A 23,126-nucleotide genomic window follows, 5' to 3' on the forward strand; every position below is an offset into this window, starting at 1 on the left:
CTGTAGGCTATGGCCAAGCCAAGCCCGTTCCTACCTCTGAGCCAAGTGGCTCGTGCCTCTCAGCCAATCCATTGTGCCTCTGAGCCCAAGCCTACTGCCGTGACCTTTGAGCCAAGCCATCGTGCCTTTGAGCCAAGTCAGCCTCGTGTGCTGCAGCCTCAATTGGAATTCTGTGCTGGGAGCCATGCTGGACGACAGGGGGTGTTTGCGGGTTGTTGCCTCCTCGGCTGACAAGTGGCGCGCTTTATCCCATATGCCTAAGCTAAGGGTCCTTGACCCTAGTATATATAGGGCTAAAAGAGCCCTTGGCCTCCCCTATCCCTCCACCACTCTTTTCGGGTGAAGTGGATGCTGGGATTGGAGGTTACGGAGGGGGCCTTCTCTGTCGTGCCTGGGTCTTTGGCGCCTGTGCTTGCATCCTGCCCATGTGGACATATCATCACACCCATCCATAAAGCCGGAGATCCCATGAACCCCATTACAGGACTATCATGATTGGCCACACACTGGCCAAACTTTATGGGTCAGTACTTGAGATTGACCTCAACACATTAGCAGAGAGACATGGGCACAAAGCATCAGTACTTGAGATTGACCTCAACACACTAGTAGAGAGACATGGGCATAGAGCATCAGGGTTGGCAGGCTTCCGCAGGTCATTCTCCACTTTGGATCACATCTTCACCCTTCGAGCCATCATAGAAGAGGCTAGAGCAGGACACCGACGAGTTTACTGTTGCTTTGTGGATTTCCGCAAAGCATTTAATACAGTGCCTTGAGCTAAAGTACTGTAGAGGCTCTAAGATTTGGGGGTACCATCAGACATGATTTGGGGGATCTTTGCATTTTATGAGTCAGTCATAGGGCGGTTGAGATGCCGAGAATTATCAGAGGAGATCTCCAGTTCCAGTGTGAAGCGACGATGCCCACTGTTGTCCACTCTCTTTGGCCTCTACATCGATGAGATTTCTACCTTCATTAATAGAGGAGGGGGAGGAGGCGTATCACTAGCAGGCATCCTTGTTTCCATACTACTTTATGCTGATGACATTGTGCTTATTGCAGATTCTCCAGAGGCATCTTGAGAGTGGACACATTACATGACTTTTGTGCAGAGCGGGATCTCACAGTAAACCAAGGTTATGGTCTTCAACACATCCCCTCTTTTCACATCTCCACTGAGTTTCACCTACATGGGCAGCCCTCATATGTGTACTTGGGAATCACTTTTACAGGACTGGTCTTCTCGATGAGCCATGCTGCAGAGGCTAGATTTACGCGAGGAGAGACAGTGCTTCCAAGTCCATTTCCAAGAGCCAAGGACCAAGATGTGGCTATTTGACACCTTGGTCACTCTGGCATTGATGTATGGAGCACCCTTTTGGGCACCTGATCTTAAGAGTGGCCAAATGGCCGAAGATAGAGAGGCCTCAAGTAATGATGCTCTCCCGTATGATACGCAGCAAACCATCGGTCCCAGAGTTTACTGCAACACCCATGGTAGTAGAGGCACTCTTCCAGACAATCACATACATTCACATGATCAATGTCATGGCCCCCTGGAGTCTCTCGAGGCTCACCCTACAGTCCTCCTAGCAGCTAGCATCAGATAGTTATGAGTCATGGTATACCTGAGTATGCACCTGGTTCACGAGGCAAGGACTCAAGATGGATCACCTCTCCCCATCACAGTATGACCCAGACTCCCGATTCATCAGGCTCTCTCAGGATGACAAGAACGGGGTGATCTGATATGATTTATTGGGACTATACATACATGATACGTGGATCACAACACATGAGTCACTCTCACACAAACGGTAGTACTACATGGATACTTTCATGAGGCTTATAGAGGATGGTTTCATACTGAGGGCCGGATATCTTGACATATACATGTCACATGCCCTGCGGATTTCAATGGGCCAGTTGTGGGTGCCATCGCACCGCCTGAGGATAGAGAGAGGGAGAAAGAAAGAAAGAAAGATTTTATTAACGTCTTCCAAAAGATCGAACTCAGCCTATGAGACAAATCAGTGTACCTGGGGTATCCTCTGTCATCCCAACAAAATGAAAAAGTATTGAACTAAAAAAGCTGAATTGGGGTGTGCAATAAGTACAATGAGTGGGGGAGGTGATGGAGCTCTACTACTAGGAGAATGCAAAGGTATATGCATGGAGTATACAATCATGATATGCAACCTAGCTAGCTCCATCCTGTACCATACTGGGGGTATAGAATGGTATGCATCAATGAAGGGGGTGTCCACAGCTCCCTGGGTCTGCTCTGAAGCGAGCCAGTCGCTCCGCACCCTCTCTGTGAAACTGAGCTTTGATCTTTGTCATCTCTCTCTGGTATAGGCGTGGTGTCCGAAAGCAAGGTGTCCTCTGTCTTCTGCGGGCTCTGAGTGTCTCTGCTCTCTCTGGAGAGTAATTCCTTGCTGTGTAGGGGCTGGGAGAGGGGTGGATCTCCGAAAAAATGTAGTGATCTGTGTCTGTCGTCCCCCCTCTGGAGCTGTCTGAGCCTGTAATGATGTCTCTCCATGACGCTGTATGTCTAGAATGAATCTCCCTAGTATGCGCCGGTCTACTGCCTCAAAGATTTGGCGTAGGGAATGTGGCTCTCTGAATAAAATGGGATATCTCTCTCTGATGGCTGTATAGGCTCTGCATCTGCATACATAATGCTCCTCACTCTCCACCTCCTCTCTGCACAATCTGCATACCCTCTCCTCTCGGGGGATCCGTGCTGCTCTGCCAGTCTTGATTTCCAATCAATGTGATGAGACTCTAAGCTGACCAATAGCTACTCGGGAGCCGTGTGGTAAAAAGCCCTCCATGTATCTAGGCCTCTCTATAAATCCATCATCAGTGATACTCATGAAGTGATCTTTGTAGTATAGCATCTTCGGTGAAAGAGGCTGTGTAGGTGATATCCATGTCTCTCGTGTATAGAGCTGCCATAGGTCCTGTCTCAATACTCTGTTCCTCTCACTATGAGAGAGACGGATATGTGGTGCATCCTTGTCATACTGGAATGGTGGTAGATGATCCATGTCTAGGCCATGCTGTGAGAACCAATGTTTGACCTGTGCATACCATGATCCTCTGTCTCTTGCCTCAGCCAGCTGTCTAGATGCCTCAAAAGCTCTGTATGACAATCTGTCTTGTGGCATCTCTCTGAATCTGTCTAGCAGGCATATAGTCGGGAATATGGCCTCTACCATCATAGGAGGCGCAACAAACTCTCCTCGGATAATGTCATAAGGTACTGACGGTTTGCTGCGTATCATGCGTGCCATCATGAGGGCCTGTGGTCTCTCTATCTGTGTCCACCAATGGGTAGCAAGTCCTGGCGCCCATACCGTTGCTCCATACATCAGTGCCGGTGTGACTAATGTGTCAAATAGCCACCCTTTCGTCCGGGGTTCCTGAAAATGCGCATGGTGGCACTGTCTCTCTAGCATAGCCAATGCTGCATATCCCCATGTCAATGTGGCTCTGGCTGCTGAACCCATGGTGAAGCGCGTGGCTGCTGTAGAGAAGGTAACCCCTAGGTACACGCATGATGTCACCACCTCCACCTGGCGTCCTGCGAGAGTGAATGTCAGCTGACTCCTGCCCTGTCTGGATGTATGGAAGACCATTTTCCCAAGGTTCACAGTAAGACCCCTCTGTGTGCAGAAATCATCGAGTGCATGTAGATGCTGCTGTAGACCTCCTGGAGACTTAGACACTAATACAATATCATCAGCATAAAGCATAATATGTACTGAGGTACCTGCTAGATCAACTCCATCTCCGCCTCCCCGTCTAATGAAGTCAGCCACCTCATCAATGTATAACCCAAATAGCGTGGGGGAAAGTGGGCATCCTTGCTTCACACCAATGGTGCTAGCAATAGTCTCGGACATACCTCCTGGGCATCTGACTCGCCCAAAAACCTGCTCATATAATGCATAGATGCCCCATGTCATATTTGCTGGTATGCCAAGAGACTGCAGGCGCTGAAAGAGCCTCTCTCGTGGTACTGTGTCAAGTGCCTTGCGGAAATCCACAAAGCATCAATAGAGCTTTCTCTTCCTCAGTCTTGTCTGATCAATCATACATCTGAAAGTGAATACATGGTCAGTGGTAAAGAAAGCTCTCCTGAAGCCTGCCTGCCCTGATGAGCGTAAACCTGCTCGCTTAGCGTATAAGCTAAGCTCTTGCTCCAACACTGCACCATAGAGTTTGGCCAACACGTGGCCAACCATAACTGTCCTGTAGTTGCTCGGATCGAGCATATTCCCTGTTTTGTGGATCAGCACAATGGTGTGCATCGTCCACTCCGCAGGAAAACCCTCTGCTAGTGCCCTGTTAAACAGGTGTGCAAGAAAAGGAGCCAAAGAATCTAGTGCATATATGAGATGCTCACCCTGTAGGCCCATATGGTCCGTGGCCCGTCCATGCTGTAGGCGGCGGATAGCTTCCTTTACCATCGAGTGGGTAAAGAAGCTAGCTGTGGTAGGTCGAGGCTCCTGTGGCTGAGGTATAGGTGGCTGCTGTGGGGCGTGGTATAGGCCCTCTGCATATGTGTGCCATGTCTGTGGGTCTGCAATGGGTGTCAGTGTCCGGGGCTCTCTGGAGTGCCGCCATGAGATAGGGCTATCTCTACTCATGAAGAAATGAAAGATCTCTAGCTCCTGTATCTCTGCGAAGGCCTGCCTTTTGCGGCGAGTAAGTCTCCTCATCTGTCTCCTCGACTCCTGCCCTGTGATGGCTCGCAAGGCTCGCGGTATGCGTAGCCGTGAGTATAGGGCTCTGCACTCGTCATCATACCATCTGTTCTGGGGCATAGTCCCAGATCTCGCAGGCTCTCCTGAGTGGACACGATGTGGGAAGCTCTGTAATGCAGCCGTGTGTAGGAGTGGTGCCAGCTGGGCTATAATAGTATCCATAGGTGCCAGGGGATCCATGAGTAGGAGCCCATCCTCTACTTTGCCAGTGTATATGTCTGCCATGTCATGTGTGAAGTAGATGGTAGTGTGTGGCGTCGGTATGTGGGGGGCTGGTGATACTGGTGATCCGGCTTAGTGAAAATGCCAAGTATGTATGATCTGCCCCAAAAGGACGAGGTGGGATGGAGAATGAGGTGACAAGCTGTGATGCCTCCAAAGATCCCATAATGTAGTCCACCACCGTGCCTCCGGTCCATGTATGACCCCCATGTGGGAAGCATGTCAGCCCTCCTGATCCCGGCCACTTTAGCATCCCGTTATAAATAACGAGACGATGCCTGGCTCCCAACTCTAGTAAGTGGTCCCCATAATGTTCTCTGTCTGGTCCAGTGTCCTCTGATGCCCGACTAGCCCCTGTCTCCTTTGGATCCACAGGGTGGAGGATCTCCATGTCATCATAGTCATACACCTCACACTGTCTGCTCTGTGTGTGGGCATTGAAGTCACCCGTAAGAAATACTTCCCCTAGTGTACAATAATGCATAATCTCCTCTGACAGACAAGTGTATGGCGAGGCTCCTGTCTCCTCCTCCTGTGGCATGTCCTTTGTAATGACATAGGAGGATCCTGATGGAGGAAAGTAACATAGGGCTATGTATATAACCCTATCTTGTGAGAGCTGTAAGCTGATCCACATGTATCTGGCCTCTGGATCCTGTGCTACCACTCTCAGTCTCCCCTGTAGCTCCCGTCTGAATAGAACTGCTACTCCCCCCGACCCTCTCGAGGTACCGTGGCGTGTGGTCCTCCTGTATGCTGACTCCCATTCGAATCCCTCTACTCGAGGTAGCCCTCTCTCTGGGCTCTGATGTGTCTCTGTCAGAAGTATGATGTCTCTCCCCACCATAACATGCTCCAGTCGTCCAGGCTGCACCCATAGTGAACCATTACAGTTCCATACTGCCATGTGTATCTCTGTCAGTGGCCTGGTCTGTGTCCCATAGGCCCCAAACCGCTAATCCATGGGCCGGCCATCAATGATGACCCGACCATCTCGATAGAAGGCCTTCTTGCCTTCTCTCCTTGCGTGTAAGACTCGTGGCATGCAAGCTCTCCTATGCTCTAGCTGCATCCTCGTGAGATCATCATCCAAGAAAATAGCAGCTCCCTCTAAGCCTCGTAGTATGACTCTCTTCCTCATGAAGGTGACCCTCTCCGTCTCTCTTGCAAACTGTAGGATGAGGGCTCGCTTGCGTGTTGAGTCTTTCCCGGCTCTCCATGCTTTGGTGAAGGGGAGAGGGTCCTGTTCCCTGTAGCCTAGCTTCATGCATAGAAGCTATCCATCTTTCTCGGGAGTGGAGTTGGGTGTCTCGGCTATACCTGTGACTTGAATGTTGAGGCGGCAGGCATGCCTCATCTTCTCCTCCTTAATGGTGGTGTGAATGATTTGATGTTCTTCCCTTTGAGTCTCCTCCCTCACTTCTTTGCGGATCTTCTTCTTCACCACCTCAACCCATCCTGACTGCTTGGCTTCGAGTTTTCCCTCCATGTCCTTTGTGATCTTCTTGGAAATCTCTTCTTTGATGGCCGTGAGAGTGTTCTCATTGATCTCCCCTTCTTCCTTCTCGGTGTTCTTGACGGCTACCAGTTCCACTTTCAATGCACTCACCTCCTCCTTGAGTGCTATGTTCTCTTGTTCAAGGCCCGTGACCCGTGCTTCGAAGGCTATGATGTGCCGATGTAGTTTGTTCTCCACCTCATTGAGGTTGGAATCGGATGTCTTCTTATTCTCCTTGATTAGTGCGTTCATTGCTGTCTCGAGGGCCTCGAGTTTCTCTTGGAGACTCGGGGCCATTCCTTGAGATTGAGGAGAGAGAGAGAGTTATGTTGCTGCCTTGTGGGCCTGAGCAAGGGTTGGTGGGGAAACCCTAGCGGAGAGGGAGGCAACCCAGCATATTGCCAGCAGTACCGGCCATAATGCGAACAGAGAGGGCGGAAGCGAACAGGGAATAGCGAAGGCGGCGGTGAGCAGGGGCGGCCGAGGGAGAAGGCGGCGGCGAACAAGGAACAACGAAGGCGGCGGTGAGCAGGGGGGGCCAGGGAGAGGGTGGCGGCGACAGTAGCAAACAGAGGAGAGGGCGGCGAACAGAGCAGGGGCGAAACAGCGAACAGGGAGAGAGGCGGGAGAAGCGAAACAGAGGAGAGGGTGGCGAGTAGGGGCGAGCAGGGTGCTGGCGGAGAGAGAGAGAGAGAGAGAGAGAGAGAGAGAGAGAGAGAGATCAGCCTCTATGAAAGATCAAAAGGGTCTATGAGAGCCATGGAGATAGCTTGTGAGGAGAAAATATGCACTATGTGTCAGCAAGTGGTCGAGTCAAAGGAGCACTTCATGTGGAGGTGCACTGTGTATAATGAGATTCAAGGGAGGTTCCATTGTCTCCTTAGAGAGGGGTTTAAACCCTTATCTAGGATCTTGGATTACCCAGATCAGATGTGCATGGACCTCTTCCTACTAGAGCTTCATCACCACAGAGACTCATTGATCAGGGAGGCGAGACCCCATGGGAAACATCCACCCTGGCCCTGGGCGACCATCACTTAACTCTTCCAACCACAAGAGGACGCCCCACCAGCCATGGATGACATACCCACAGCCTCATCGAGCCACACATTCTTGAGTGCTTGACCCCTTGCGAGCCTGACCGGTGACGTCCGAGACTCCCTGGACCTCGCCAGCAACATGGACATCAGCCCCGGCTGGAGATCTTGGAGAGGCACATAGCAACCTTCCCACTCCCGGTGGATCTATAGAGCCTTCTTCAAGCTAACCCCATGCTCGATATCCCCCTCCCTCTAACAGGGGATTAGCTCCATAGGTTGTGTGATGATGATGGTCCCACTTTGTATTATATGGCTCGGATTTGACATTCCCAGCTCATGGCTCTAGTCTTTGTTTTCTTTTGTACCATGATGAGATTACATGGACACTATCGTATCACTTTCGGTCTCATAGACCCAATGGGTCTCTTGAAGACGTTTAATATAACTTTCTTTCTTTCTTTCTCTCTCTCTTCTTCTTTAATTTTAGACTATTATTTCATATTTGTTGAGTCAACTCAACGTTTATTTTTGAAAAGCTATGTTTTTCTTTGTGTGTAATCACGTTGCAAGTCCCCCACCCCAACTAGCCTCAGGCGGAATATCCTCCTGCAGTTATCTTTTTTCACCACCTGTAGACGCTTTTTTATCTGCCTGAGGTGATGCCTCCGAGGAAGTTAAACATGAAATATGAGAAGTTCATACTCGTAATTTTGTTTTGTTTTGTTTTCTTCTTTGCTTTGTTTACTTTTGGAAAAAGTTTTTGCTGCTGCGTGGTTGTCAGAGTTTTCTGAATTTGTAAATATGGCCTATGTTTGTCTCTTGGTTTAAGGGCCTGACAATGATAAAATATCTGACGGATGGTGTGCTGTTGAGGGAAATGATGGAGGATCCTTTGCTCATGAAATACAGGTATGTCTTTCGAAACTTGCAGTAAGTTTTAATAGAAAGATCTTTTAAGGGTGCAAGATGTTTCGTTTTTCTTAAGAAAGATCTATTAAGGGTACAAGTAGTAAAATATTTCAACCATAACAGTATATATATCAAGGGTGGGTTGTTAAGATATTAATAACAACACAAGATTTTCGGAGGTTAGGGGTAGTGAAAGATTTCAATCACAATATTGGAACTTTTTCCACCATCCAAAGGATCGGTAGAATATGCCATTGCTTTCTGTTCTTGTACACAACGACTTTAAAGCTTTGAAATGGGGCTGCTAATTATCATTTGGAAAAAGCAAAGAAACAACATCAAATTTTGATGTGCTTGCTAGTGGACTGCATGGTTTTAAGGCCAAGTGTGAAAGTGGTGGTATTATTTATGTGAGCCCAACTGAATCCATCTCTTACACCAAGGGTTAAGAGTTTGACCAGGGTTGACCACTGTTTGACCAGGGCCGACTAGGCTTGACTTTCTGATTTCACCAGCACTTTTGACCATATTTTCAGTTAAATATGTATTATGCAGCTACGAAGAACTCTGATGAGAATTGGCCAGATTTGACCAGATTTGGCCAGTTCAGCCAGAGTTTGACCAAGATTTTACCATGTAATACAAAATTTCTTCAAAACATTACAAGACCCAGTTTGTCCTAGCCCTGATTGAGCTCCCCATAAAGCATCCTCCATGTAGACTATACACTTGTTTATGCAGTTTGTTTGCTTCCTCCATGCACTATTCATTCTCATATAGCAATAACTATGCATATACTTTTTGAATTGAGAAAAATGCAAGGTACCTAATGTAATTTATCCTGATGAGTTCTTTCCAAACTCCTGTTTTGAACGTACAATAGTTATGGCACCGACCGTTTCCAACTACTTTGCTTCAAGGTAAAACATCAAAGTAACTATGCTGATGGCGAGAAGGCAAGACGGGTAGGTAGTAGGGTATATTATTTTCTCTGGGCATTCACAACAATACTCTTGGATTCAGCTGAGATCTTATCTTAAAAAGGGCAGAAATAAAACATGATGTTATTAGGAGTTTTATCTCCTACTAGAGCAGGCAGAGGGTATGCCACAGGAAAACTACGAGCATGAAAGTGCTAAAGGGTGTTTCACTGGCTTTTTGTAGCGTAATCATGGTGGACGAGGCTCATGAGCGTAGTATATCTACGGATGTACTCCTTGGTCTTCTTAAAAAGGTTTGTAGCTTTGCTTGGTTTCTTTTTGCTAGGAGTTTATTTTTGTGTTTGAAAACAACTTACCCACATCAATCTTCACAAGAGCATGTGTCTATACCATTTTTACAACAGGTTCAACGCCGTCGACCAGAGCTGCGGCTTATTATTGCCTCAGCAACTTTGGAGGCAAGATCAATTGCAGCGTTTTTCAACACAAGGTAAAGATGGCGAGTGATGTTTAGGTTTCAGATTTCAACAGAAAACTTGGCATGAAATGATGCTGAATGCCTTCACCTTACGCCGAAGATCATGCGTACGTGCATTTGTTCTCCTTCATGCCCCTCCTCCTTCACCTTCATACATGCCTAAACATCTTTGATCCTCATACTGCATGACCTGTGAGAGGGAGCCAAATCTGTCCTGGCCTCACATTGAAACAAATAGTGCAGCTTGGGAAGCACTCACTGTCCAGTGTGTATACATGGTGTATATATTATATAAGTGATGGTCTGAAAGAGGGCATCTATGACCAGAGGGGCGGCTTCAAACTTTGCTAGCATGATCTCATGTGGCATAGCTGGCTTATTCCTGATTGTATGTAAAAGCATCATCACATGGAGTCTCTTTGTCACAAAATCCCTCATTGCTTCTATTTCCTAGTGTGCATGTGTGGCCTATGGAGCCTAACATGGCAATACATGTATGGCATATGGAGCGTGACATGGTGTGTTTTTCCAGGACTAGCTATCCTGGTGTTCACTTTGTATTTATGTTTTGGGAAGGTTCTCGAAGGATTCTGGGTCCCGGAACATTTTACTTGATTGATACAACTGAGCAGATGGGTGTTTCTTCCAGTTTAGTTTCATTCATGTGTGTGTGTGTCCTCAATTTTTTTTTTGGATGACTTGTTTTGTTTGCCTAGACAATGCGTGAGATTATTGCGTGTGTTGTCCATGGGGCCAGGGACACTTGGGCACCCCGTGGACGTGGACGTGTGTGTGCACACTTGTTTTGGTCGGATAGGTGGTTTACATGTGTTTTATAGGTGGTAAGTGCTCTTGAAATTCAAATTTACAGCTTTATGTTTTCACATGCCAATGATTATTGATGCAAGTCCACACTCACTAATTGACCGGACAAGTTATAAGCTGGACACACTGAGTAGGACTATTTTAATATGGGGGGGGAGGGTGCATTAGGGTGTCAAATAGCCAACATGTGCGGGGCTCTTGGAAATGGCCTTGGAAGCACTGTCTCTCTAGGCGAGCTGAGATGCATATCCTCTCGCCAAACATGCATCGGCAACTAATTTCATGGAAAAGAGCGGGCGTGTAAAAATAACCGTGAGGCATACAAAAGATTGAATTGAACTATCTCCACCTTGGCATCCCTAAAGGGGAGGGCTTGAAATATCAGGTCTGCTGTGTGAGTGGGAAGGGTTCACTTATACTATGTATTTAGTGTTTGTTATTCGAGGGGAGGTGTGGTGTATTTTTGTAAGGCTCAAAGGTTATTTATGAGTGTTGAATGTGAATGTTATATTCTATCTCTGCATGGCATAACTTCATCACTCTCTCTCTCTCTAACCAACTACTATAATGTGCTTTTTCATCTTACCGGATCAAACGAGTGCTTATATTTTGTAAGACGATGTTGGAACATATAAAGTGGCCTTACCTTGAGCTTAATGTCAAATAGAAAAAGTTAGACTTTGTGTACATACTTGCTTAAGACTAGTATAGAGGCTGGACCATTATTAAGTTTGTTAAGTCTAGTATGAAAAGTCTAAGGACTTTGTGTATATACCTACTTAAGACTAGTAATAGAGGCCATACCATTTTTAAGTTTGGCAAGTCTAGTATGAAATCTAGTCACTTCTTTTCTATAAGAAGGTCTTACCTACGTGTGAACAGCCTCTAGAAGGCTTATGTGTTTGTGTGTGTGTGAACCACCTCACCATAATATCTAGATATTTGTGTGTGATGTGAACATAATCAATGATGTGAGGAGAAGAACCTTTTGGCCTATAAAGGTCTTGTACTTTCATTGAAGAAATATAACTAATACAATCACATCATTTCAGTCGTACTTCGTCTCACTCTAGCCTTGTGTTTTTTCTTTCCTCTCTCTCTATCTCACTGTGGAGTCCAACACCATAGCCATGTTTCTTTTCGAGCCACCATAGCTGCAGCTAACCCTAGCACTTCGAAGGGATTAGAGTGGTGGAGGTTAAGCGTGCAATGGCGTGAACACTACTGGGATGGGTGACCTCCTGGGAAGTGGCCCCCAATTTCCAATAGTGAAGAGGGTGACAAGGGTAGAAGATTCCATATGATGTCTTGATGATGATATGGGGCTACATGGGCTAATGGAGATAATCAAGGGCAGCATGAGATGATTTAGGAGATGTGAAGATATCCTAGGATTTAATGTCAACTTAGTCAAAGATCACATCAATTTATAGCTCTCATGCGAATGTTAACTCTAGCCTTTGCCATATGCTCCACTTAAAGGGCTCACATAGTAACGAAGCCAAAATAATAGTAAGCTATAAGCTTAACAAACATGTATTGGCTATTAAAGATCGTTGGGAGTTTCTTGTGCTATTCTACCATTTTTAGGTAGGTCATTTTTGTGACTCCTTTTTGTTTTTGTCTTCTTTTTATTTTTATTTTTCTCTTTTTTTTTAAAAAAATATTTTATTTTTTGTTTTATTGCTACCACCTTGTAAGTAACAGGTTCTTGTGGCTACTCTCTTTTTTGAGAGAATAGGTTCTTATGGCTGCCGCATAGCTTGTGCACTCATGCTTCTCATCTAGAGTGGGTGAAAAGAGCATTGTGAGTTTGTCCTTGATGCGCTCATAAGTTTCTATTGCAGACGTGGGAATTGATTCATGAATTTGTGATTCAATTGTTGTCGAGGAGATAGGGATAGCTTTTGGTTAGTTGCCATTAGTGTTGACGGAACACACAAGCTCTTGTCTATGTGTTGTATGCACGAGAGAGTTGTTGTCGAGGAGATAGGGATAGCTTCTGGTTAGTTGCCATTAGTGTTGACGGAACACACAAGCTCTTGTCTATGTGTTGTATGCACGAGAGAGTTGAGTGGCTTGTTTGGTGTTGCTTGGGCCTCCATTCTTGTCGAACTTTAGGTGAAGTTGCTGGGGTTGAAGGTGTTGGTGAAGCATTTTGCCCTTTGTTCAATCTTGGTAAACATATGATGGGATTTCCATCATAATATCCTTGTTCCTAAAGCACGTGCATAGGCACCCATTTTTTTAAACATTAGGATTTAATGATTGATGCCTTTCAGGATTCATTCTTTAAGTAGGCTTGGGGCCCTTCTTGATGCACTTGGGAATCCAAGCGTTGGTATTACCTTGGTAGTACCCTTGTGCTTGCAGTAATCTGTTTGGTACCACACTTATTGAGGTCTTCAGACACGGTCTAGAGTTTGTTCTAGGCGGCAGCAACATTGACCCTCCCCTGTTGTAGGACTGTCTTATTCCAAATATCACTGCCTGATTCTTTCAAAGTCGAGTGGACCGAGCTGCATCTATTTGTTCCCTGCCTTTGGTCAGCACAATAAACGGGACATTGCATCTGTATGTGCGCTTTTCTGCTGCCATAAGTAGTTACTTGATTCTGATCCCAAAGAGGGTCCATTGAATTTTTCTTTGGAACAGGGATGAGTGCATTGGCTTCCTCATTGTTTATTGCTTTTTTTTTTCTGAGGGAATATGATTTTATGTATTAGTGATGGAACATTTCATATCAAGCTTTACAACTTATAGGATCTTCTGGGTTAAGCAAGCTTTAAAGCTTTATAACACAGCTTCACCTAACACAGAATGTGATGCCTTACATTCCACCACTAGTTTGTAAGGAAGGCCCAAACAGCAGCATCCCCCTTACTGTAAGCAGAATAATAAAAAAAGCAGCCCTTACCTCCAACTTCAGAGAGCGAGACAGCCAGGAAAGTAGTACCTAAAATGGACAAGAGGAAGCCATACAACTTCTGTCAAAGAAATACATTACCAGTAACTTACTGCTTGAACCATTATGAACGAATCATCTCTTTGTGTGCACCAAACAGTAATCTTGTGTGTTTGTGAAAATCTAACTGTGCTTTTATTAGCTACAGTGGTGAAAAGCGAGCACAAGCACAAGCACATAATGAAACCTCTCCAAGTAAGAAGCCTGCAATAATGTCGATTGAGGTATGCGGTTCTCCTTTTTAAACTGTCTAAACTCTTCTCTTGAAGCTTCACACGCTAGAATCAGGTGGACTTATGCTCTTCCATGTGCTTGCCGACTTGAAACCATCTTCTAATTGATCAGTGTTTTCAGGGAAGAAGTTTTACGGTGCAAACGTTTTATATGGAAGAGCCGGTGAGTGATTACGTTAGGGCTGCTGTGTCAACGGTGATCTCGATCCATAAGCTGGTATGCCTTGATTCTTCTTTTTTCTTTTCTTTTCATTTTTTTCCCAAGTAATTCATTGGAAAAAGTAATTCATCTGCTCTCCAGCATATCTCAAGGAGCTGGAACATACAAAGAGGGGAAAGGGGGTTGGCTGCCTTGGAGGGATTCTACATCTGTGGGGGTGCGGGGGACGAGAAACTATAGCAAAGGAAAGGATTGTTTTGTTGAATTTCAGTCATTGGGAGTGTGTAGGAGAGTGAATATGACCTGGAAACACTCTTGGAAGCTTGGAAAACACACTAGCAAGCTTGGATACGGTGTAGGGAAGGCTAAAGCATGCTGATCCATCCAACTTATCAAGATTGCCATCTATGCGGGGAATCGGAAACCGATTCTTGATGATGAGCTTATTCAAAGCTCTATAATCCACACACATGAAAAGACAACCTGTATCCCTTGGAAAGAGAGTTATATCCCACAAAGACAAGCTTTTGGGACTTTGAGTTGAGCTTCCCCTTGTGCGTCTTTGGAATGTGAACATATGCATCACTCCCAAACACAGGGAAATGGGAGACATTGGGTTTCCTGCCAAAATACGCCTCAAAGGGAGTCATGTTTGGTATTGAAGTCGTCGGAGAACGGTTGAGGATATGGACAGCCATAGCCATAGCCTCTCCCCAAAGTGGACTAGGAAGAGCATGATGCTCCAGGATCGTCCTCGCCATCTCCACCACAGTCTTGTTCTTACGCTCAACTACCCCATTCTCTGATGGCAAACCTGTATTGGCCAGCGCCCGCTTGATGCCATGTTCCGCACAAATGCATTGGAAGAAAACTCTCCTCCTTTGTCAGCTCTAAGAGTCTTTATCTGCAAGCTAGACTCTTTCTCCACCATCACATGCTACTCCTTGAACCGAGCAAAAGCTTGGTCCTTCTGCGAAAGTAAATAAACCCAGGAGAATCTGCTACAATCATCAAGCAGTAGCATGAAGTACAGTGAACCTCCCAAGGATGGCGTCTGCATAGGTCCACACAAGTCAGTGTGTACCAACTCCAAAGGTTTCGAAGCCCGCCTGGAAGCTTGCTTTGGAAAAGAGTCCTTGTTCTGCTTACCACGAATGCAAGAACTACAACGTCGTTGCCTGTTGCCAACATCTGGCAAGCCAACCACGATCTGGTCCTGGAAAGCTCGCAGCAGGGCATCCACATTCAAGTGGCCAAACCGAAAGTGCCACAAATCACCAATCTGAGAACCTGTCAAAGAGGAGAGTGCTGAGAGTTTGTATATACCATTCTCCACTCCGCGTTCCCAGACAACCTAGCTAGTCTTGCGGTCTCGTAGAGCAACAGAATGCTCCTCAAACTCCACTCGGAAGCCAATCTTGCACAGCTCATGCACTGACAAGAAATGACAACCAAGTGCTGGGATGTAAAGAACACGAGAGGAATGCTTCCCCCCTTTGCCATCGGGAATGATCTCCATCCGGCTCCCACTGTGAACCGGTATGGTGGAATTGTTGCCAATGAAAATGCGACCTGACTGCCATTTCAAATCCTGAAAGAAGTCACGGGAAGGAGTCATGTGCCTGGAAGCACCACTATCAAGAATCCATTCCCGAGTATCCTTGGCGGTGAAGCCAACTGCCTCCTCACTTGAAGAAGATGAAGCATGAGTGTCCAACATCTCCAAGTGCACAAAGGCTGGAGTCTTTGCAGCTGAAGCTGAAGAATCAACACTCTTCCCAGTCCGCTTGGGACACTTTCTCCAATAGTGGCCTTTCTCGCCAATATCATTACAGGTCCTCTCGGACTTTAGTTTCTCTAGGTCGTAATCGGGCTTCTTCTTAGAAGACTTCTTCGATGAAGACTTCCCTTTTCCCTTGTTGTTGTTGTTACGGCCTTTCGACCGTTGGCCAATCAAGGCCTCGGAACCTCCGCCTTGTGGAGGGTTCGTGAATCGCTCTTCTTGGTCCAAGACCATGGGCACAAGCTCCTCCCATGTGATGGTGCTGAGCCTGCCACCACTGGTGATCAAAAAGGAGTAAAATGTTGAGTACTGAGAGGGCAAGTGTGACAACAATGTTATGGCCATATCCTATGACAATATCTCTTTCCCGGCCTAGAGAACCTCTTGCTGAAGAGCCTGCAACTTGTTGATGTGCTCCCACATCGTCGACGACTTTGCAGGATTCATCACCTGCATCCGAACTTCCAAGGAGATCCTCTTCATGGGTGATACCTTGTTGTAGAGAGAAGCCAAATACTACCAAATTCCTCTGGCCAACGTCATATGCTTTATGTGATTGATCACCTGTGGTGTGCGATTGAGGAAGATGAAAGAATGGACTCGGGCATTAACACGATCCCATAACAGTGCCTGTGTCTCCCGTTCCTTTTGAATAGAGGGTAACTCCCCATCTTCCAACTCCGGCCGTGGAACCCCAACAACAATAAAATCAGCCAAGTCATAGGACTCCAGAACAGATTCCATCATTACCTTCCATATGCCGTAGTTGTTCTTGTCTAATTGTCGGTCCACCGGGAATGTGGGGAGTGTCGAGATCTTCACGTGCTTCTCAACCATCTCAAGCAAATCTGCCATCTCAAGGGTTCACAAGGTCTTGTGAAGGGAGGGTGGGTGGGAAAAAAGAAGAAGAGGCTGCAACTAGAATGCAAGGTGGCTGTCCAACGGTGATGGCCGCCTTCTACCCAATCTCCAAGTCCCGTACAGCCCAAACAATCTCCAATCAGCACCTCAATCAGCAAACCCTCGATGTCCCACTGTCTCCAAGCTTCAAGCCACTTGGGGCTCTGATACCATGTCAGAATGCACAACAGAAATGAAGACAACTGTTGTAGAGAGCAATACACAGATGAAAGAGAGAGAGAAGCTTGTGTAACTCTGCTATATACACCAATAAAATCCTGGAATAATATATGGAAGAGTGTGGGGGCAAGGGGCCATTTTATATGGCCCCTGGCTGCTGGTGGTCGGCTAGCCTTGAGTCAGCCGATAGCAGCCCATGACGAGCAAAAGGGCAGTCGGCCAGCACAACAATACAGTTGGGCATCACTAGATCAGTCGGGCAGCACAGACACAGTCGACTAGGCATCTGGGGGCAGTCGACAGCCGACACACAGCTCCAGGAAAATAGGAAAAAAATGCGAAGAGCGAGGAAAAAATGGGAAGACATCAAATACGGGCGGGCACACCCACAACAGAGGCCCTGACAGTGTGTATAGACAGGAGATGATTGCTAACAGATACATGCATACTCTACCTTTGTTGAGGAGGATGTGAAGATCACTCTTCTCGTTGGAAAGCTGCGAATTCACATCCAAGGTTGTCTCGACCACGAGAACTTCCTTATTGTGCCTGTTTTTGGATGTGATATATTGCTTGGCAAGCCATGGCATGCACAACTTGATCCCTACAAGAGCTACAAGATCAATTTCTCTTTTATATATAAAGGCTGATAGCATCTATAGACGCTGGCACTTCGGGAGACACTATCCCGGTTGTATCTCACATGTACAAATCAGTAATGCAATAAAAAATAGTTTTTTTTAGTTCTTGATTTTTGTATGTGATAATGTGGGACATAGCAATGTGCATGTAGTTTCTCTTACTCGTGATAGGTTGAATTTTCTAAGTGAGTATAGAGATTGCTTTGCAAATGCATTCCGAATGAAATCCCGTACCACAAGCCTCTACAACCCGTACCACAATGCCAAACCAACGATGGAGTGGCGACCTAAAGCCATGTCCCTGATCTTCATATTGCTAATTCTCGTGCAAATTTTGCTTTTATCACTGCTCTCAGCTCCGCAACAATTTCTTCTTTGCAAGGGGTCCTTGCTGATTTGCTTGGTTTGTTTTCTAGGGTTGAGGAGACGGACTTCCAAATCATGAAGTTGTTCCTTGAGTGCAATATTCTCACCCGGAAGTTTATTGAGTTGCTGTAGTAGGTACAAAGACCAGTCGCTTTGCCATGTGACAGGGGGCTTTCTTGGCGATGTTAATGCACTCGCAAAGGAAAGCTTCAGTATGTTGTGAATGCGTGTGAACGTGCTCTTAGATAAAAATGGATAAGGTAGGTAACTTTTCTTATTTTCTTCATTTTTGCGGACTGGCGTGGCTTTGGTCTGGTTGCCGGAGACTCCTTTTGTGGCGGTCCTCTTGTTGGACTGTGGCTATCGAGAGAGAGAAAGAAAGAAAGAAAGTTGTATTAACGTCTTCAAAAGGCCAAAATGACCTATGAGACCAAAAGGTTACATCATATCCATGAGGTACATAATCTTGGGTACCAAATAGTAATAAAGAAAGATAACAAAAATCTGATGTAGGTACATGAGCAGAGAGCTCTCATATCACCCTAATACATCCCTCATGGGCTGTTGTGACATTGTGCTCAAGGTGGTAAAACTGAGCTGGCGCGAGAAGGTCCTGCGATGATGACTTGGATCTTCCTGTGGTGGTGTGGCCGTGGGCGAGGGCCATGGGGTCTGGGGCGTCGAGCTTTGCATAACTCAGGGGCTCTGTCGAGTGTCACACCTCTTGGCTGAGCTCCTACACTAGCCTGTGGTCTGCGTATGATGGGTGGATCGGCCCTCGGAGTGCTGGTATGGAAGAAGTCAGTGAGAGCTCTGTGCTGGTCCTCGAGCAAGTATAGCTGATCTGGATCTCACTAAGGACTCCTTGTGTCTACACAGCTCTAGAAGAAAAAGGCCAAGCCATCTTTGATCCGGGAAGTCCATGATCTTGGAAAGTGGTCCGAACCCAGCTCGGAAGAGGCAGTGGAACCTCCCCCGAATCTCATAGTACACGGGGCCTCGGCATATGTAATGGTCCTCTGTCTCGGGCTCTGTGTGACAGAGCTGGCATATCCTGTCCCTCTGGTGCGGCTGCCCTAGGCCCATATCTAGCAGTCGCCACTCTCAGCTGGTGGGATGAGGTGCGGATCTGGCCAATCGCACATCTCACCCCAAAGGATAGGTGTATGTCCATGTAGCGTGGACAGATGATGAACCCATCCTCTGTGAGGCATAGGAGGTGATCTCTGTAGAAGGCCATCTTTGTCCCCAGTGGACGACTAGGTGAACTCCATGTCCTCTGAGTATCGAGTGTGACAATGTCCTTCCTGATAACCCTGTTCCGCTCTGTGCGGCTGAGAGCAAATGACGGGGCCTCTATGCTGTACTGGAAGGGGGGGAGTGCCTCCATCTGCATACCGTGCATGCCAAACCAAGTGCCTACGTGTGTATACCAGCACTCTGTATCTCCCTCAAGTGTCAACTGTCTCGAGGACTCCAGGGCTAGCTGGGGGTATCTATCAAGTGGAAGCTCCCATAGCCTATGCCAGTGTGTCACTATCTGGAATAGAGCCTCTGTCACTATCGGTGCAGCCCCCATCTCTGCCCGCACAATCTCATGTGGCACTGATGGTTTACTCCTAATCATGCGTGAGATCATTGCCACTAGGGGCCTCTCCATCGGCTTCCACCCATCATATACCTCCTCTATATCTGTCTCGGCCGGCTCTCTCGTCTGTCTCCTCCTATGGTATAAGCTAGGTCCCCAGATGGGGGACCATACAGTAGTGCAGGTGTAACTAGAGTATCAAATAGCCAAAGCTTTGTCCTCCGCTCCTGAAACTGTATCTGTGAGCATTGCCTCTCTAGGGAGCCAAGGGCTGCATATCCCCTCATCAATCTAGCGTCGGCCGCCTTCCGCATCAAGAACTGAGGTCCAGAAAAAGTGAACCCAAGGTATACATACTAGGTAACATACTCCACAGGCTCTCCACTGTATGTAAACTGTACTGCAGATCTACTTATCCACTGTGAGGAGGTGTTAAAGATCATGACCTTGGTCTTTCCAAGGTTCACAGTAAGGTCCCGGCCCTCGCAAAAGGCCTGTAATGCATCCAAATGCCTCTGCAGCCCCTCTGGTGAATCAGAAATAAGAACAATATCATCTGCATACAAGAGGATCGGTATCAGGACTCCTGCCAAATGTGCTCTTGGTCCTCCTTGTATGTCTATGTAATCCGAAATCTCATCAATGTATAGACCAAATAGAGTAGGAGACAAGGGGCAGCCATGCTTCACCCCGATAGTGCTGTGTATGATCTCTGAGTTAGCTCCTGGAGCCCGTACTCTGCCTGTGACTGACTCATAGAGTGTAATGATCCCCCACAGCATCTCTGCTGGCACTCTCATATCTCTCTCATATCTTGCAGTCTCCTCATCAGTCTGGCCCGTGGGACAGTATCAAAAGCTTCGCGGAAATCCACAAAGCAGCAGTATATCCATTGCCCGTGAGCTCTCCCCTCCTCAATGATCCCCCGTAGTGTAAAGATATGATCTAGTGTGGAGTGCCCTCTCCTAAAGCCTGCCTACCCCGGTGCTCTGAGTCTCTGCTCCTCGGACCATCTACTAAGCTCATAGAACCATAAATCTTGGCCAAGGTGTGACCAATCATGATAGTCCTATAGTTGTTGGGGTCCATGGGGTCACTTGCTTTCAAGATAGGTACAATAGTATTCGACTGGGTTGCAGGAAACGTTTCCTGGTAGGAAACGGCAAGACCCGGGAAACGTTTGGAAATGCCAAACTCAATTACTAGGAAACGTCGGGGGTAGGCTCAAGTTTAAGGTAAAAAAACAGAAGTACAAATATATCTTTTTACAAAAAAATTAAAGTACATGTACAAATTCAATTATTGACCGGTAAGCACCATTAAAAGATGAAAAACAAAGCATAACAATGGAAGACCATCATGGCTGAATTTCATTAATCAATCATTCTACAAGATAGAAATTGTTTACATGGGAAGTACACCTTCATCTTCAAACTGATCCTCAAAACACTCATATATAGAATCCTCCTCTAATACATCCCATGCCTGGCATGGACCTGAAGAATAAGAGGGCTCTTTCTGTGATATGAGCCTAAGATTACTTTGCACAAAGACCAAGTCATCTGCCTTCGTATGACCTAGCCGGTTCCGCTTCATGGAATGTATGAAGCCATAGGTGGATCAATTTCTCTCACATGCTGAAGCGCTAGATACTTGAGATAAGACACGAATAGCCAATCTCTGTAACATAGGAGTACCTGTACCATAGTTCTCCCACCATGCAATAGGAGAAAGCTTTTGCATGTCCGCTAAAGCTGAAGACTCTGCAAAATCCCCCTGTAGTCCAATGTACTGTGACAATTGTGCTTTGTACTCTGTCTTCTCATCTTCATCTTTGCCCACCCTATCCAACGTCTTTCTCCACCCTTTCATCACATCCTTGTCCTTGTATGGTCGCTTCATAAACCACATTGGGTTGAGGACATAAGCTGTTGCATGAAGAGGAGAATGAAGCATCGTACTCGTCGTTGCCGTCTATGTATTCTTTCAATATCTCCTTGATTTTCTCTAGCATCTGATCAATGCCCTCACAAACCGTACCCATGACCGGTTCATCTCTATCCACCATACGAAGCATTGCCATGACCGGCCACAAGACCTTGACATACTTCTCTATGTCCTCCCAAAAAGGAGTAGACAAGAGTTGCATCTCTATGTGCAAAGCATACTCGTTGTTTCTCTTCCATGCATCCCACTCCTCGCTTGTGACTAGCTGCTTCAAGGGACTTTTCACCTTCACCAATCTCTGCAACATCATGAAGTTTGAAGCAAATCGAGTATCACCTGGCCTAATTTGCTTGAGCTTGGAGTGTTTGCTCAACATGGCCCTTGTTGCATCATGATTCGAAATGAACTGCTGGACTTCTTTGCCTTGAGTGATAGCTCGATCCATCCACTCGATTAGGACCAAGTCCTTCAATAGAAGATTCAAGCAATGAGCTGCACATGGTGTCCAAAAAATATGGGGATATGCTTGCTCCACCAAGTGACCTGCAAGCTTGCAATTGGCAGCACTATCCGTAATTACTTGCACCACATTGTCCACACCGACCTCCCTAATGATGTCCAAAAGAGCTTCTGCAATAAACTCCCCTGTTTTTTGGCTCCCGGATGTATCAATGGATCTCTTGAATACCACACCTCAAGCACTGGAGACAATAAAATTAATCAAGGGCCTCTTTGCTGTGTCTGTCCATCCATCAGACACAATGGAGCACCCAAAGTGTGGCCATGTAGACTCTACCCCCGAGAGACGACTGCAAACCTTGTCTTTTTCCTTGTCCAAGAGTGTGGTGCGAAGCTTCTCATAGTTTGGGGCTTTGTAACCCTTACCAAAAGACGCTATTGCACCCACCATGTCATGAAAATAAGGAGACCGTGCATAATAAAACCGGCATACCACATGCATAAAAGCATTGAGCAACGGCCTCATCTACTTCCTCTCGAGATGCATTCTTGAACATACCTTCCACGGACGGTTGCATTGTAGGCTTCTTGTTGACTAGATTGTTGCCAGTCTTTTGCTTCTTGATAGCGCTCTCATGGTCTTCTCGAGTCATGTTTGCTCGATTTTCAGTCGACACCTTGCAGCACACTTGGATGCCTTGGTTCTTGATGCCGAGTAAATGGGCCCGTACTCGCGGATAGGAGCCTGCAAAATTTGTTTTGCAAAAAGAACATTCCCATTTCTTGCTGCCCCCCTTTCCGAATGCTGCATTCTCAGTCACATACTTCCACAATGGCTCGGGAGCATGAGGTGCTTTAGGCTTGAAGGGCGTGATAAGGGGGACCACATAAGAAGAAGAAGAGAACATGGTTGAAATTGGAAGTTAGGAAAAAGAGGGGCTCTTCTCCTTTTAAGCCTGCGATTTTGCTCTGATTGAAGCTGTTTCGAACAAAGCCACTCAGGGATAGAAACTACATTGATGCAGTTGCATTTTAAGGCTCTATGGCGAATAGCATCTGCGAGAGTAAGGTGGTATTTAGGATCAAGGGGACATTTGCAAGGCTCGAAAATGATCCTTCTTGGCGCACAGTTAAAGCAAATGCAAGGAGGTTGGGGTGCACAGTTTAAGCAAAGGCAAGGGGGCTCCTCCTGTGCTTGCATGGAAAGGGGTGG

General features: G+C 46.6%; 1 protein-coding gene across 9 annotated transcripts in view; it reads left to right on the forward strand.

The window, feature by feature from the left end:
- The window catches only part of LOC147635350 (RNA helicase family protein), a 101,653-nt gene that overhangs the window by 39,544 nt on the left and 38,983 nt on the right, over positions 1-23,126 (forward strand). For 3 of the 9 annotated variants that reach the window (XR_015266645.1, XR_015266641.1, XM_086802592.1), the window contains exons 5-9: positions 8,368-8,447; positions 9,612-9,681; positions 9,793-9,878; positions 13,799-13,880; positions 14,002-14,106. Coding sequence is in view for 4 of the 9 variants with exons in the window: in XM_086802592.1 (XP_086658718.1) it covers positions 8,368-8,447; positions 9,612-9,681; positions 9,793-9,878; positions 13,799-13,880; positions 14,002-14,106 (423 nt within the window). In the remaining 5 variants the exon portion in view is untranslated. The remainder of the gene's footprint in view (positions 1-8,367; positions 8,448-9,611; positions 9,682-9,792; positions 9,879-13,798; positions 13,881-14,001; positions 14,107-23,126) is intronic. The other 6 variants (XR_015266643.1, XM_086802594.1, XR_015266642.1 and 3 more) reach the window with 3 other exon arrangements.

This window comes from Cibotium barometz, chromosome 9 (assembly GCF_041138505.1).
Source record: "Cibotium barometz isolate CiBa-2024 chromosome 9, ASM4113850v1, whole genome shotgun sequence".
Taxonomy (NCBI): domain Eukaryota; kingdom Viridiplantae; phylum Streptophyta; class Polypodiopsida; order Cyatheales; family Cibotiaceae; genus Cibotium; species Cibotium barometz.